Below are 17,038 nucleotides of genomic sequence, written 5' to 3' on the forward strand. Positions count from 1 at the left end.
GTCATTATGATACCGAAATGAATTAAATAAAATGTAAATTATGATACAGAATTGCATAAAAACTTTTTTGTTAAAGAAAAAATATCACTCGTAAACTACGCCTAAATCAAATGTTTGACCTGACACAGATGATGACTTCAAAAACATGGCCGAATCGCAGCCGGTTGGTGTTGCCAACCGCTGGTCAAGTTGGCTCCGTGTACTCATTTTAGTGTAACTTTTTCTTAGCGTGTGAACCTTACTCATTTTAGTATTTCTTGCTCAGCGTGTACTGAAAATTGTGCACTCTAGGGGCTGAAACAAAAGGCAATCTGTTAGATTTGTGGCTCCATCTAGGGGCTTAAACATTTCCGAAACATCTAGTGGTTTTCGGTCAGTTATATTTTCGAACACTCCGATCAACCCCTTTTTGTGTCTGAGCTAGCTGCAGCAGCGACATCTACAGATTGAACGTTGAAATGTTCAAACTGTCAACACCCGTCGGTTGATTGCGAGCGATTCCAGGATTCAGTTGAAACTGAGAAGTAAAATAGCGGAAAAACAGTGATTTTTACAAGTTAACTGACGATAAAATGTCGCTAACAGATGAAATTATTCGCTTCAAACTGTGGGCTACTAAAATGGGGTGCCCACTGGAGAAAATTCCATCAGATGATTCGCTGAAAAAGTAAGATTTTTTTTTTTGCTTTGATGTGTGTCTTGATCTAAACGAATTCGCCGTTTTGTAGATGTATTCGCGGTAAGCAGAGTATCCTTTTCCAGCAGATTGTGACCGGAATACTTCCGAAGCAGGAGATAACCACGATGCGAAACAATGTCTTGGTCGCCAAACTGAAGCAGTATCAAGCCCTTGGCGGTGTGGTTGCGGTAAGTCCATTTTGCGTGCTTATTCGAAGTCATATGTTATCGGGGAGGTTTTCGTTTTAGAAATCTAAAATGTTCCAAATGCCCGAGGAGTTGCAACGGTACGAGAAAGTGGAAAGGCTGAAGGAAAAATGTGCGGAAACGCGAAACAGGATTCTCAAATCAAAGGCAACGTTTGAAGCGGTTACAGATAAAATCAAGGAAAAAGGTAAGATTTGCTGTATATTATTGGTATTATTGTTATTTAGTTGTCCCATATTCTATGGGAATCCCTTTCAACATAGGATAACTACGCTGCACACGGCAGTACTGGTGATATTAGGGAATAATCTGGAATACACCGGAAATTTGCCAGAAACATTAACATGCAATGTTATCAGCAGTCAAACTACTGTCTCTTTTATTGTATCTTTTATTGTGTCTTAACCCAGATCCTATTTAAGGGAGTCACCAAACAAACTGATTAACGGTCGCAATCACCATGCTAACTTTGATTTTTTCTTTCGCAATTTAATGAAACGTTTCAATAATCAAAATCAGATAGGTGTTTAGTGAATCTTCTAATTTACTACAAGCAGCTACTGATACCAATATGATTGGTACATTTACCTTATTGAGTCGCGATGTATTCTAATCCGTTTTTTATGTACTAGAACTTATTTTTGTTTTCGGCAGCTTTGTTCTCTTCGTGATGGGAAATATGCCATTGTTATTGTTATCGTTTATTTAAACTTGAAATTTTGAAAGAGGAAAAACCCCCTTTGAGTGATTTCGGCATTTCAAAAACGAAATCTTTCTCAAAGAGGGACAAAACCTCTTTTTCTTTTCAAAAAAAAACATTAGGGGGATTCACTTAACAGCGTAAACTGCTTATTAGAGTTTATTCTGATTAAACGTCGCGATCACCAAGGCAATCTTTGATTATTTCATTCGCAATTTCATGAAACATTTCAAATAATCAGAAAATCATGGCTTACGCAGCAATTTAAACTGTTTAGTGAGCCCCCTTATTATAAAAATAACTTAACTAAAGGCTCACACGGCAGTGAACCACGGAACGGAGCCGCTATCTTGAAAGAGGACATCATGCCAAATCGTAAAACGAGTTTTCGGAAATCCAGAAATCCTAATGGGGAAGGGGGAGGGGTCAGGAGGTCATCAAAAACCAATCTTCAAGGCTGAAAATAAAGAATACAACAAAAGGGGAAGAGTATCAAACAAAATAGGCAATTTAGGCATTTAGAAATTTGTACAAAAGTTTCAATATATGTTCATTTTTTAAGCCCAAAATATCCTGTATAGATACAGGAATTGAAAAACCTGCTGCAATTAGGCTATCAAATAATAGCTTCCTCGGTGCATTAAACCGAGAACAATTTATTATAATGTGATCAATGTCTTTATACGATAAGCCACATTCGCATAAGTTTGAATCTACAATATTGATACGATACAAATGACTATTACAAATCTAATGATTGGATACCGTCAGTGTACCAGTAGCCGCTCATGACCCAATAGCCGCTCACTGTTGCAAAAATCAAGTTTTCACGCATAAATACCCCCTTTTCGTCGCTGATATTCTTGCACAATATAAATTATATGAAAGCAAAGCCATTTTATGCAATATTTACCAAATAACATAAATTTTAAAAACAAAACAGTAGATTTTTTTGAGCGGCTATTGGACCCAAAAAGCTGTAGGAAATTTTATGTGTTCCAATAACCGCTCACGCAAAAAAATACGTGAAAATCGTAAAAACTGTCGATTTTAGTACACAGTGTATTTGATCACTATTATACACTCCCGCTGAATAGGAAAAAATAATTGTAAAAACATAGAGTTGCAAAAATAATTCACTTTTCCGCAAACGTCTATTTAAAAGATGGCATACATTTGTCCGTGAGCGGAATTAGGACCACTTTGGTCTCACACAAATTGTAATAAAATCATACTTTTATGAAAAGTTCTACATAAGTCTTGTTTTGTATCTGATTGTACTTAGATTAAACTAACTTAAAATGCAAAAACATTACAAATTGGCTTAACAGTTATTTAACAGATGATGTTTTTTCTGCAAAACTGGCCTTAGATGAGCGGAATCTGGTACATACCCAGATGGTATCAATCTCAAAAAAGCACAAATGAAATTTCTACTCCCAGATACATTTTTAAACCAAGGAAAATGATTCACGTTGGGACATATTGAATGACACCATCGCCCTTTATCACTAGAATTCCAATTGATTTGCCAAGCATTTAGAGAATAATTTCTCAGATTGGGTAAATATTCAGAAGGAAATATATCACGATGATAAATTTGTCCACACATAACCCCAAATTTTGTCAATAAATCCGCCTGTTCATTGCCATAAATAATGCAATGAGCAGGAATCCAAACAAATTTAATAACATATCCTTCATAATGCAAATCAAATAATATTTTTTTCAACATCAACATGATATGATGGGATTTAAAATTGAATTTAATAGTATTCAAAGCACTCAGACAACTGAAACTATCAGAGCATATGATATACAAATTGGGCGGGCAATCTCTGATCATGGTACATGTAAAATATAGAGCAATTAGTTCTGCAATGAAAATAGAACACGGAGATTGTAATTTACGAAAATGAGTTAAATATAAATTATACACTCCAAAACCTGCAATGCCATCAATCAGAGAACCATCTATGAAATACATTTGTGTAGGGTAGGAATCCCTCAAATTTACGTTGAAATAGAAAATTTGCAAAATGCGAATGAAGCAACTTTGGTATTTGCCGCAATTCATAAAATAAGGACATGTCAATTAATGGTTCATATGTATGTATGTTTAACTTGAAAACATAAAAGTTATTTAAATGCACATGTAAAAGATGTTGATTTTTACAGTGAGTAAAAGAATCCAATATTCTATTCGAAGAATTAATTAGGTATAACGACTCCAATGTGCTTATGATTTGATGATTATTTGCAAAACAATTTATCAAAAATTTACAATTTAACTCCTGAAAACGAATTTTAAGTGGAACAATACCAGCAAGAACTTCTATTGATTGAATATGAGTGGAATTCATTAGTTTTAAACAAATTCTCAAACAACGGTATTGATTTTTTTCAAGTTTTGAAAAATGAATTTGCGCAGCACTACCAAAAGTAAAGCAACCGTATTCCATAGGACAGATCGGTGAAGTACTAGATTTGTAGTAATGAGCTGAATTTTAGTATGGTGAGAAGGTCAATTCTGCAATGAAATGGTGCAAAAAGCGTGGGTATTATGATTCCTTGCCTAATTTGATGCTGTTTGAGCAAAACTTTGGGCAACAATGTTGTTGTTTTCTTCATTTCTTGCAACATAAACAACATAGTTATCCAAAGTTTTGCTCAAACAGCATCAAATTAGGCAAGGAATTATAATACCCACGCTTTTTGCACCATTTCATTGCAGAAACGGAGAATTGACCTTCTCACCATACTAAAATTCAGCTCATTACTACAAATCTAGTACTACACCGAACGTGCCCCATTACTGAACGAATAGTGGTTTTATATGGCGTTATCAAATCAGAAGGATTTGCACCCCACCAAGTGCCTGTAATTGTACGAAGAAAATTAATTCTTCTTGAACAAACTTTTTGAATGTAATGTGAGTGTTCCAATTTAATTTAAAGTCAAACCAAATACCAAGATATTTATACTCATCAATTTGTTCTATTTGAAGTCCATTGAGAAATTAATTAACGCTTATGGGCGAATGTTTTCTCGAAAATAAAATAAATTTGGTTTTTTGAACTGAAAATGAGAATCCATTTTCATGAGTCCACATATCCAAATTATCCAAAGCACATTGCATAAAATGTTCAATTACATATCTATTTTTCCACGTATGGAAAGAACATTATCATCAGCAAATTGAAGCAAATAGCAACCATTAGGAATAATGGATGCCATTTCACTAGTGAATAAATTATATAAAAATGGACTCAAACATGATCTCTGTGGAAGGCCAAAGAAACTATATCTTATTGTTTTGAAAGAATTATTATGAAAAAATGCATAATTTTAAATGAAAATAAATTATATAAAAATTTTGAAATTATGCATGGAATTTTCAAATTGTTCATTTTTTTTGAACAACAAATCAATCAGAACAGAATCATAAGCTCCAGAGACATCTAACAAATTAGAAACTACATCTTGTTTTTGATTAAATGCATGTTGAACTTCTGAAGCTAAAAGTAAAACACAATCACGCGTACCACGACCCCTTCTAAATCCAAATTGAGAAGGAGAAAAAATGTTGTTTTCTTTCGCCTAAAATTCAAGACGATTTAAAACCATTCGCTCCATGAGTTTACGTAAACATGATAGCAAACTGATAGGTCTTCGGCTGTCAGCTAATGAAGGATCTCTACCAGGCTTAAGAATGCTTATTACTTTGATGGAGCGCCATTCGGAAGGAATGATATTTTGAAGAAAGAAGCTGTTATATATCTAAAGTAAATGAAGTTTTCCTTCATCAGGCAATTTTTTTAAGACAATAAATTTTATATTATCAATACCCGGAGCTGTATTTTTGGTAATAGATTAAGCCAGATTAAACTCAGCCAAGGAGAATGGATTACATTGCTCTGGAAAATAATTTAAAAAAATTGTTTTATTATTTATGAAAGCAGCAACAAAGTCAGGACATACTTTTGAAGCAAATTTTTCAATCCATTCTTCTGAGTATTCCAAAACTACAGGAACATTAGTTTAGTCATGTAGGCCTTTGTCGTCAGATGATGTAATTTTTAAATAAATAAATAAATAAATAATTTCTTAAATTTCGTGCTACAGACCACAAAGTGGACAATGAAGTTTCATTGTCCAGATTTTCTACAAAATTTCTCTAATAATTTCTCTTTTAGAATTTGGTAAGTCTGGTCAACTGAGCTTCAGCTTTAAAATACAATAGGTAACTATCTCTGGAGCCTGATATACGAAAATTTTTGAAAGCATCGGATTTATTTTTCAATGCATTGGAACACTCACTATCCCATCAAAAAGAAGGACGCGCCTTTTTAGGGAAATATGCCATATAGAGCAAGTTTTTTACTGTCCATGTCAGAAGGAAGTAGGGTCTTATACCAATTGGACAGGTGCATCTATTTTTGGCACTCGCCGCTATAACTAGCCTATTTTATACCTGATAACTTATTTTTAGCACTCTGTGAGATTTACTGTACGTACGTACATACCACTATACAAAATTCCAAACCAATTGGAATAAAATTGACTTAGTTATAACGGCAAGTGCCTAAAATAGGTCCACCCGCCCAAATGGTGCAAGACTTTATATTAATAATAATAGTATAAATTCAATTAATGTTATTAAAAGATTGTAGCATTGCCTAATGATTCACTCTATTTTTCTTTCCTTTTCAGATATTCAAAAGATGCAAATCAGCACGAAGCTCAGCGAAACAACGGATAAACTTGCATTCTACAAAGCTGTTGATAATTCCCTGATGAAGGCATCAGAAAAAGAGATTGAAATCAAGCATGTCATTGAACGATCAATGCCGGTAAGAGCATCCGAGTCAACCAAGACCAAGTCCGATGCCGTGGAAGCTGTCCAAGCGTGTTTGAAGCAATTGGATGAGTTCTACTCGAAGTTCTCGGAGCTGAAACAAGAGGGCAGCAAGCAAGCACAGCAAAAACTTTGGTCAAGTATTAGGACACTGTTAAAGGGGATCCCGAACTATCTTCTGTGGAGTGTGGTGATGGAAATGAAGGAGAGGCAACTTTTGGAAATATCACAAGCGGATTCGCAGCAAAACGAGCATGAGAAGGAAAACGCACTTTCCGCACAGGATGTACTGCAGATCAATATGGCTAAACTGTGTGGCAATCATGTAAATTTGTTCATCGATTTGGTTGCAATGAAAAGAGCGATTCAATTGATGAAGGATGACTATCTCGCTAAGTACACTCCTTTTGCACAAATGTTGGAAACTAAAATGAACCTTTTGAATATGATGGATGACGAAGCTGAGGAAATTCTTGAAGATTATATGTTTCAATCTACTTCTAAGGATTATAATCAAGGCCAATTGGATTTTCTGGGCAAGGAAATTGAACGAAAGAAACAAGAAATCAAAATACAAATTTCCAAATTGGAAAACCATGAACAACTTCTGGCCCAACTGCGAGAGATTTATGGAGAAATTGACATCTACTCTGAGCGAATTCAAGAAGAAATACAACAACTAAATCAAATCAAAGAGAAAATATCATATTTCAAAAGATACAGTCGTTACACCGTACACAATATGCGACAAAAGACAACAAATCAATCCATAAACATGCCCGATCAGACAATCAATCTTACGAGGCTTGAAGGCAGCACTATGGCCAACATTCCTGCATACGCGCCGGCAAGCCTTCCCCCGTACTGCAGCGAACTAACAACATTCGCAGAGATTCCATTCCACAAGTTCTACCGACACACCAAATCGTTCCTTCTCTCGCTCAATACGCACATCTATCTGTCCGTTGGGAACGATCCCAACGCCTCAATGTGCTTCCTGCCGAACTGCTTCTCAACCGCAGAGAATTCTCTCCACCAAATGCGAGCCATGGTCAAGTTCGACGAAACGATCCGCTCGTTCGCCCAGGATCAGAAACCCGAGCTGGATACAGTCACAGTGGACCAGGCTCACTATCACCAGCTGTGGAAGGCCAATCACGAGCGGATCTGCCAGCACTTGGATGAGATTGAAGCTATTGCGACCAACACGCAGCAGGTGATCGAAAAGGGACGCGTTTACTATAACTTTGTGCTGGCAAACCCACTGCGCCGGTACGTTCCACCGAAGAAGCTGTTCAACGGTCGAAACTATCGCGAATATGAGAGCGAGTATTTGATGTACTATCGGATGATTCATGGACCGATCGGTGGTCAGTGATGTGCTGAGGTATTTACTACTTTTTTTTTCAAATAAAAACTTTGCTAAGCTTATATGTAAAACAGTATTCGGGGTAGTTCATTTTACATCACATGCCTTCTAACTGCTTAGAGAGTTGACGACGTTGTTTGGGGACCGTACACAAATTATGTCACGCTTGGAGGGGGGGAGACGGGGTTTAGCAAAACGTGACGACCCATACAAAAAATGTGACATAGGGGGGAGAGGGGGTTGAAAAAGGTCGATTTTTGCGTGACATAATTTGTGTATCACCCCTTGGTTGTAAGGTGTAGGATGCCAGTGCAACTGAATTCTAAGAAACCTACTTGTCGAAAGCTGCCCATGTTCGCGTGGTCGATGTAACCTTACAATGCCAGCAAACATAAGCTAATTTCTAACGCATTTGCAAATCAATGACCAGGTTAGAGCACAAGATCAAGATCTAATCTTTAGTTAAATATCAATCTCGAATTTAATTTTATTCGTTGTTAAAATTCTAAAAGTGTGCTGAAAACTAAAATTGTCGCTTACGTCTGTTTTCTAAAGAACGTGGTTTGGTGTTGACAGTCTGAATCAAACTCATTTATTGTTCCTGTTAGGGTGGTTCATTACATTGCGTAGCAGGGTGGTTCAAATACAACATCCCCCCTTATCTTAAAGCTAATATTAATGGTATTACATTTTATAGGAAATATAAAAAGTTACATTTTGTAATCTGCAAACTTTGATGGTTTTTTGACCTCCCTCCTCGGTCGAGTCTCAGGAATCGACGTCAGTTCTCGTTATTCGTCGATACCCTGTTGTTTCTCGAAATCTGCCGCTTGTGACTGGCCCTCTGGAACGGATGCTCCGCTAGGCCTGCCGCTATCGGTCTTGTAATCACGTCTCTCGAATACCATCTTCCTTCGATCTTCAACTGGGACTTTCTGGGACCGATGATCATCACTCTGGCGGTCCGTTACACTTGGTTGCTTTACTGGATCCTCGTTAAGTGTAGTATTAGGCTTGTTGCTGCATCTCGGTTTTACGTGAACTGCACTTATTCTGTAAACTCCGCCATCCTTCGTTTGTACTTCGCAAGATTGGTCTGGGATTTTTCTCACTAGCGTTGCTTGTTCCCACTGCTTAGTAGCGTCAGGTCTTCGCTGAATGATAACATGTTCACCGACCCGCAAATCTGGAAGCTCCTTAACCCTTTTGTCGTAGCTTGCCTTGACTACCTTTCTCTTGTGTGCAATCCGTTCTTCAACGTGTGAAGCTTGGTGCGGTTGTTGCTTGTTCGTGATCGTTGGTACTGCCCCACGTGTGCTTCGCGAGAAAATTCGTTTATTAGGACTGGTCCCGATCGCATTCGGTGTGTTGCGATGCTGCTGCAGCACTTGCCAAAAATCCACCCCGCTTTTGCCACACTTCTTGAACAATTGCTTCATGGATTTGACCGCTGATTCAGCCTTGCCATTTCCTTGAGCGTGATATGGGGATGATGTCACATGCGCATAACTCCAATCCTTCGCAAACCTGCTCCACTCTTCGGTGTCGAACTGCGGCCCATTGTCAGTAACTACCACTTGCGGCGTACCATTCATTTATTTAGTTAACATCAAATTCATGATAATACTGTACGTCTTGTACGTCTTGTACATGGTACATTTTATGCGGGGGTGAATTTTTTTTGACCGCAGCTTCTTCTGGAGCCCATAGTAGGCACGACTTCCACTGATGATGCGCCTTCCCAACTAACCAAAAGTTCCGCTTCCCATGACAAAATGCACTTTCAAGTTCCGCGAAGTTCAGATAAAGTTCCAAACTGAACTTTCTGGCTGCATAAGAGGCTAACGATGAGCCTTGCTGGAACTTCGGTCACAAGTTCCCGCAAGGCTCATTGTTAGCCTCTTAAGCAGCCAGAAAGTTCCATTCGGAACTTTATCTGAACTTCGCTGAACTTTAAAGCTGCTTAATATGCTACTCGGAGCTTTGTCGGAACATTCAAGTTCATAGAAGTTCAGTTCAGTAGCATTGTGTTTCAATGAAGATTAAATTTATTTCTTTTACAGAAAACAACTGTTTAAGCATACACGAATAAAAGACGAATATGAATTTATCAAATCATATATATAAAATCCAAGCGTTGTCTGTCTGTCTGTCCGTAACGCTTTGAAATGTTTCACCATAGTTGTATCAAATTTCTAAAAGGTACGAGAACATTCTGGATGTTGTTTTGACTTTCCAGAAATAATAAGAAGTACCTTCTGGAATGTTCTGGAACATCAATATTCTAAAAATTCTAAGAACTTTGTGGAAGTTCCAGAAAATAAATAACGTTCTGGGTAGCTCTATAATATGGAACTTCTTAAATTGTCGAGAATGCCCTTGAAGTTTCTGGACGCTTCAAAAATAAGAAGAACCTTCTGCAGCATTATGGAACATCTTTGTTTTGGCGTAACGTCCCAACTGGGACAAACCCTGCTTCTCAGCTTAGTGTCTATGAGCTCAGTTATAACTGAGAACTTCGGCTTCTAATAACCACTTCCAAGTTGTTTAACGTTTTAGAAAAGAACCTTCTAGGATGTTCTACAGAGCATGAAACTTTATTATATTGGGAAAAGGTTATGGACGTTAGGGAACGAGCAAGGAACCAAAAAAGAACCTTCTAGAATGTTCTGGAACATAAAAATCCATAAAATTTCCAGAAACCTCCTGAAAGATACTGAACGTTACAAAAGTAAAACAATCATCTGAGATATTCTGGATATCACACTTCCTCAAATATCGAAAACTTTCTGTGCGTTACTGAACGTTTCAATCAGAGAAAGGAGAAGAACCTTCTGGAATGTTCTGTACACTTTTCATTCTTAATTTCAAGAACTTTCTGGAAGTTAATGAAAGTCCAAGAAAGAAGTAAAAGGCCTTCTAAAATGTTCTGGAACACCAAAATTCGTTAGATTTTGAGACCTTTCTAGAGATTACTGAATGTTTCAGAAGGAAGAATAATAATCTACGAAAATGTTTTAGATAATCAAAATTCTTAGAACTTTCGAGAAGTTACTGGACAAAAACAAAACAAAGACCTTCTGCAAACTTTTTTAAATTTACGAAAAGTGTCTGAGAGTTTGTAGACGTTCCAGAAAGAATGAAGAATATCCTTTTAAAAGGTTCTGGAACAACCAAATTCATAAAATGTTTGAGAAATTTCTGGAAGCTACTGAACATTCCAAATGAAAACAGAGAAAATCTGTAGAATATTCTGGAACATTAAACTTCCCAGGTACTTTCCAGAAGTTACTGAATGTTTCAGAAAGAACAAGAAAACTAACCTTCTGGAATTTTCTGGAACAAATTTTTTAATGCCGATTATGTTCATGGAGTTTGTCAACGTTCAAAAAAAAGTCAAATGGACCTTCTGAAATGTTCTGGAAAATCAAAATTCATTAAATTTTGAAAACTTTCTGCAGATTACTAAACGTTCAAGAGAGAAGCATTCTGGAGAGAGATTCTGGAATGTTCTCGAAAACAGTTTCATTAAAGAAGTGTAACTGGAATTTCAAAAACAATCTTTTTCTAGCTAACGTGGTTAGCCACGTCGGGTCAGCTAGTCAACGAATACTAGGCTTGAGCAAAAAAAAGTTGCCGCTCATCGGATTCGAACCGATAGTTGCTGCGTGAGAGCCCTACGCTCTACCACAGTACTACGGTTGCGATTGAGTGAACAGCAGCTTAAGTCTGACTTCAATCGATTTTCTGTCGGCAGCTAGTTTTGCACATTTGTACAGTAGTGAAGTTAGCTTGACTTTGTCAAGTGTCTTCAGCAGCGCAGCGGTAAGTCGACAGGCTATCACGCAGGAGGATCAAGTTCAAATCTGCATAGCAGCGACATGTGTGTAAATATAATTATCAGAAGCAATTTCCAGACATGAATCTCAAACCCACCGACAGGGTTGTGATTCTGGAAAAACACATTTTTGTTTCTGCATGAATTTTGTCAAATTTCTATCAGAAGCTGCTTAGAAGGCTATCCAGCGTGCTTATGTGAACTTTCAAGTTCCAAAATTACTTAAAAATGAAGCTGCTTAGAAGGCTAATGAGCAACCTCGAACGAGCTGCTTAGCTTATAAAGTACCCTTTTATCTGAACTTTTGGTTACTTGGGTTCGTATTTCACGGCTCACGTTATTGTCAGCCGTTAGCAAGGAACCGAGGTAGACGAATTCTTCTACCACCTCGGAAGTATCCCCGTCTATCGTAACATTGCTGCCAAGGCTTGTCCTGTCTCGCTCAGTCCCACCTACCAGCATGTACTTTGTCTTAGCCGCATTCACCACCAGTCCGACCTTTGCTGCTTCACGTTTCAGGCGGGTGTACTGTTCTGCCACCGTTCCAAATGTTCTAGCAATAATATCCATGTCATCCGCAAAACAGACAAATTGGCTGGATTCCGTGAAGATCGTACCCCGGCTGTTGAGCCCGGCTCGTCGCATAACACCTTCCAGGGCGATGTTGAATAGTAGGCAGGAAAGTCCATCATCTTGTCGTAGTCCCCGTCGAGATTCGAATGAACTGGATAGTTCACCCGAAATCCTTACGCTGTTCTGCACACCGTCCATCGTTGCTCTTATCAGTCTGGTAAGCTTCCCGGGAAAGCTGTTCTCGTCCATGATTTTCCACAGTTCTGTGCGGTCGATACTGTCGTATGCCGCTTTGAAGTCGATGAACAGGTGGTGCGTTGGGACCTGGTATTCACGGCATTTCTGGAGGATTTGCCGTACGGTGAAAATCTGGTCCGTTGTCGACCGGCCGTCGATGAAACCGGCTTGGTAACTTCCCACGAACTCATTTACTTTAGGTGAAAGACGACGAAAGATGATCTGGGATAGCACTTTGTAGGCGGCATTCAAAATGGTGATCGCTCGAAGGTTCTCAGTGTTCTCACACATTAACTTGTCGCCTTTCTTGTGGATGGGACAGATTACCCCTTCCTTCCACTCCTCCGGTAGCTGTTCGGTTTCCCAGATCTTGACTACTAACTGGTGCAGACAGGTGGCCAACTTTTCCCGGCCCATCTTGATGAGTTCTGCTGCGGTACCGTTCTTACCAGCCGCTTTGTTGTTTTTGAGCTGGTGGATGGCATCCTTAACTTCCCTCAGCGCGGGAGCTGGTTCGTTCCCGTCCTCTGCTGCATTAACATAGTCATTTCCTCTGCTGCCTTGGTCCTCCGTGCCTACATTCTCTTTGTAACTCAGGTGCTCGTCGAAGTGCTGCTTCCACCTTTCGATCACCTCACGTTTGTCCGTCAGGAGGCTCCCGTCCTTATATCTGCGGATTTCGGCTTGCGGCACGTAGCCTTTGCGGGATGCGTTAAGCTTCTGGTAGAATTTACGTGTTTCTTGTGAACGGCACAGCAGTTTCATTTCCTCCTCCGGGGCAGCAGGGACGAAAGTCCTGGGGCCTGACGCACCCCCCCGCTTGCGAGTCAGCCGCGTAGTCGCCGGCTAAGAATAGGACTACTAACCCCAATTCAAGGTGTCAAGCGACCCGTGCTGAGGAATGAGTGATCGAGGGGGTGAAAAAGATGCTCGATCTTTAACGGAGCCTGTGGGGTACCTGGGCACCCCCCACAGTAAGCTGTCCCTTACCGCGTTAATGCAGGGCTCTGGCGTGGTGGACATTCTTTCCCGTGCGACTCGTGGGATTAATCATGAAATCAAACAAATCAAGCAATCAAAATTCAGGTGGAAGTAGTGGTGGGATCAACCCCTTCGCAAGGAGCGGGTTGATGAGATCTCCGACAAGGAGAAGTGAGGAGATAGGCGCTGGGAGTTGCGTACGCAGCTCAAGCGTGGGTGCTCCAGTCCACTTCCCGGCAAGCCAGCCGGTGGAGGTTATGGACGGAGCGTGGTTGTTGAGGGCCGTCAACCGAGGATCCAAAGGACGGTCCGCAATAGAGGTGGCTGAGCAGCAGCTTGGCAAAATCATCGACTTTGCGTCCACTAAGTCGAACATAAGCAAGGACCTGAAAACGGCCATGCTTCGACTTAGGGCGTCGATCGACGATGCCAAGCAGGAGCACGCGGCACTCGCGTTGCTGACTGCTGCAGCAGCGGAGCCTGCAAATGAGAAAGTGCCGAAGTTTACCCAAACGGAGGCCTTCTCCTTCGCAGGAAGTCCAAATAAGGCGGAAGCGACTGCTCGCGACAAACGGGGCAAGCAATCGCAGAAGCGGGCGAGGCAACCGTCAGGCGAGGAGCTGTCTGGCGGTGCCCGCAAGGCCAGGCGAATCATTACCCCGAAAGTCGGTAATAATGCCGGAAGGTCGGACCCCAGCCAGGTTTCCCGGAAAGCTGGGAAGGGTGGGCCTGAAAAGGCTGGCCCGTCCCGGAACGATGGGAACAAGGGGTTGCGACCGCTAGTGGGCCCTCAACAGCCACAGAGTAGGGCGATCCAAGGGGAGGACCCCCCTTGGACGAAGGTAGAGCGGAAGAAGAAGAAGGCGAATCCGCAGGTAGTAGCGCAGGACGCCAAGCCAAGGCGTAGGAGGGCAGGTGCCAAGCGCGAGAAAGGCGACGCTATCGTCATCAAGACGGAACAGTCCAAGTACTCGGACGTCTTGAAGATGATGCGAAGCGACGCCAAGCTTGAGGGTCTTGGAGCCGACGTACGCAGTATTAGACGTACTCGTACGGGCGAGATGATCCTGGAGCTGAAGCGCCAGAAGGAGCACAAGGGCGCCGCCTATAAGAGGCTGGCAGAAGAGGTCCTTGGTGAGGGTGTGCAGGTGAGGGCTTTGACACATGAGGCGACTCTGAAGGTCAAGGACATCGATGAGATCACCGAAGTGGAAGAGCTCGTCACGGCACTGCGGCAACAGTGCGATGTGCAGGTGGCCGCCGCAGCCGTTAAGCTACGGAAAGGGCCAGCAGGGACACAGGTAGCTTTGGTTCAGCTACCTGTGGCGGACGTCAAAAAGTCCGTTAAAGTAGGGAGCATAAAGGTGGGTTGGTGTGTATGTCACCAGACATTCCACGAGCCACCAGAGGTTTGCTTCAGGTGTCTGGAACCAGGACACAAGTCGTGGGACTGCAAAGGCCCCGACAGGCGCAAACTGTGCAGGCGATGCGGCGCTGAAGGTCATAAGGCCCAAAGCTGCACGAGTCCGCCCATCTGCATGATCTGTACCGGGAAATCCTCGAACAACAGACATCCGATGGGTGGTCCAAGGTGCCCGGCCTTCAAGAAAGCCGCAGTGAACAACAAATCACAGTGCAGGTAACGCAGCTGAACCTGAACCACTGTGATGCGGCTCAGCAACTGCTTTGTCAGGCAGTTTCTGAGTGGGAGACGGATATCGCCATCATATCGGACCCATACCGAGTACCCGCCGGCAACGGCAACTGGGTCGCGGATGGGACCAGAAAAATGGCGGCGATATGGACGACGGGTAAATACCCCGTTCAGGAGTTGGTGTCTACTACCTATGAGGGCTTCGTGGTCGCCAAAGTAAACGGGGTCTTCTTCTGTAGCTGTTATGCGCCTCCGCGGTGGCCGATCGAGCAGTTCACGCAAATGCTGGACCGCTTAACGACCGTGCTAACAGGGCGAAGGCCAGTGGTAATAGCGGGCGACTTTAATGCCTGGGCCGTGGAATGGGGAAGCCGTTTCACGAACCTGCGGGGTCAGATCCTGCTAGAAACACTGGCCATCTTAGATGTCGACTTGGCTAATGTCGGTACCAAGAGTACCTTTAGTCGGAATGGAGCGGAGTCAATTATTGACGTGACCTTTTGCAGTCCTGGCCTAACAAGTAGTTCGAACTGGAGAGTAGATGATGGCTACACTCACAGCGACCACCTGGCGGTTCGCTACAGTATCGACTACAATAACAGCAGACAGCGGATAGAAGAAGAGGCGGCTAGGTCAAGGCCAAGCCCTCGCAGGTGGAAGACATCATACTTCGACGAAGGGGTATTTAGGGAGGCGCTCCGCCGTGAGCGAAACTTAATCGGTTTAGACGGCGACGAGCTGGTAGCGGTGCTCTCTCGTGCGTGTGATGCGACCATGCCTAGGCGAGTCCACCCTAGAAATGGGAGGCCACCGGCTTACTGGTGGACCGACGCGATTGCGGACCTGCGCCGCGCCTGCCTAAGGGCTAGGCGGCGGATGCAGCGAGCACGATCAGAGGAAGAGCGAAACGAACGGCGGGTGGTGTTCGCCGCTGCAAAAGCCGCGCTTAAGACCGAGATAAGAGCAAGCAAAAAGGCCTGCTTTGAGGGTCTCTGTCAGAGTGCCAATACGAACCCGTGGGGTGACGCCTACAGGATCGTTATGGCCAAGACGAGAGGTGTGATGGCTCCTACAGAGCAATCTCCAGAGATGTTGGAGGGGATCATTGGAGGACTTTTTCCGCGTCATGATCCTAGTCCTTGGCCTCCTTTCGTAGGACAGCCGGGGACTGGGGCTGGCGATGAGGAGAGGGTCACCGATGTGGAACTTGCGGGGATAGCTAAGTCCCTTAGCGTAGGTAAGGCCCCAGGTCCGGACGGAGTTCCGAACCTGGCCTTAAAAGTAGCTATTGCAGAGGCTCCCGAGATGTTCAGGTCTGCTATGCAGAAATGCCTGGACGAGGGAGTTTTCCCAGAAGCTTGGAAGAGGCAGAGCCTGGTACTATTGCCAAAGGCGGGGAAACCACCCGGAGACCCGTCGGCATATAGACCAATATGCTTGATTGACACGGCGGGGAAGGTGCTCGAAAAGATCATCCTCAATAGAATGTTGCGGTTCACCGAGGGCGAAAATGGTCTTTCGAGTAACCAGTACGGCTTCCGGAAGGGGAGGTCCACCGTAGACGCTATCTTGTCGGTTACAAAAACCGCCGAGAAAGCACTCGAGCCTAAGAGGAGGGGAATTCGCTTTTGCGCGGTAGTGACTCTGGATGTAAGGAATGCGTTTAATAGCGCCAGCTGGTCTGCTATTGCCGATGCGCTCTTGCGTCTGGGGATACCGGAGTACCTATACAAGATTCTCGGAAGTTACTTTCAGAATCGTGTACTAGTCTACGACACGGAGGTGGGTCGGAAGTGCTTTCACATAACCTCAGGAGTCCCGCAAGGTTCCATCCTGGGTCCGGTGTTATGGAATGTCATGTACGACGAGGTGTTGAGGTTAGAGTATCCAGTGGGAGTGGTGATTGTCGGATTTGCCGACGACATTACGCTCGAAGTCTACGG

At 42.5% G+C, this 17,038-nt stretch overlaps 2 protein-coding genes across 2 annotated transcripts; one reads left to right on the forward strand and one right to left on the reverse strand.

Annotated features, from left to right (window-relative positions):
- Positions 1 to 490: 490 nt before the first annotated feature.
- On the forward strand, positions 491 to 7,874 carry LOC109414230 (augmin complex subunit dgt5). The gene is made up of 4 exons (XM_019688036.3): positions 491 to 667; positions 729 to 867; positions 928 to 1,072; positions 6,299 to 7,874. Exons 1-4 carry the CDS (start codon positions 573 to 575, stop codon positions 7,819 to 7,821), a joined length of 1,902 nt encoding a protein of 633 aa, XP_019543581.3. The 5' UTR covers positions 491 to 572; the 3' UTR covers positions 7,822 to 7,874.
- Positions 7,875 to 8,603: 729 nt separating this feature from the next.
- On the reverse strand, positions 8,604 to 9,407 carry LOC134286634 (uncharacterized protein K02A2.6-like). Its single transcript, XM_062848278.1, has one exon. The coding sequence runs from the start codon at positions 9,405 to 9,407 to the stop codon at positions 8,604 to 8,606; it is 804 nt and encodes a 267-aa protein (XP_062704262.1).
- Positions 9,408 to 17,038: the final 7,631 nt, after the last annotated feature.

This window comes from Aedes albopictus, chromosome 2 (assembly GCF_035046485.1).
Source record: "Aedes albopictus strain Foshan chromosome 2, AalbF5, whole genome shotgun sequence".
Classification (NCBI taxonomy): domain Eukaryota; kingdom Metazoa; phylum Arthropoda; class Insecta; order Diptera; family Culicidae; genus Aedes; species Aedes albopictus.

Coding starts and splice junctions, on each gene's coding strand:
- LOC109414230 (XM_019688036.3), top strand. CDS start 573: ATGTCGCTAACAGATGAAATTATTCGCTTCAAACTGTGGGCTACTAAA. Junction 668..728: donor TCAGATGATTCGCTGAAAAA/GTAAGATTTTTT, acceptor GCCGTTTTGTAG/ATGTATTCGCGGTAAGCAGA. Junction 868..927: donor CCCTTGGCGGTGTGGTTGCG/GTAAGTCCATTT, acceptor TTTTCGTTTTAG/AAATCTAAAATGTTCCAAAT.
- LOC134286634 (XM_062848278.1), bottom strand. CDS start 9,407: ATGAATGGTACGCCGCAAGTGGTAGTTACTGACAATGGGCCGCAGTTC.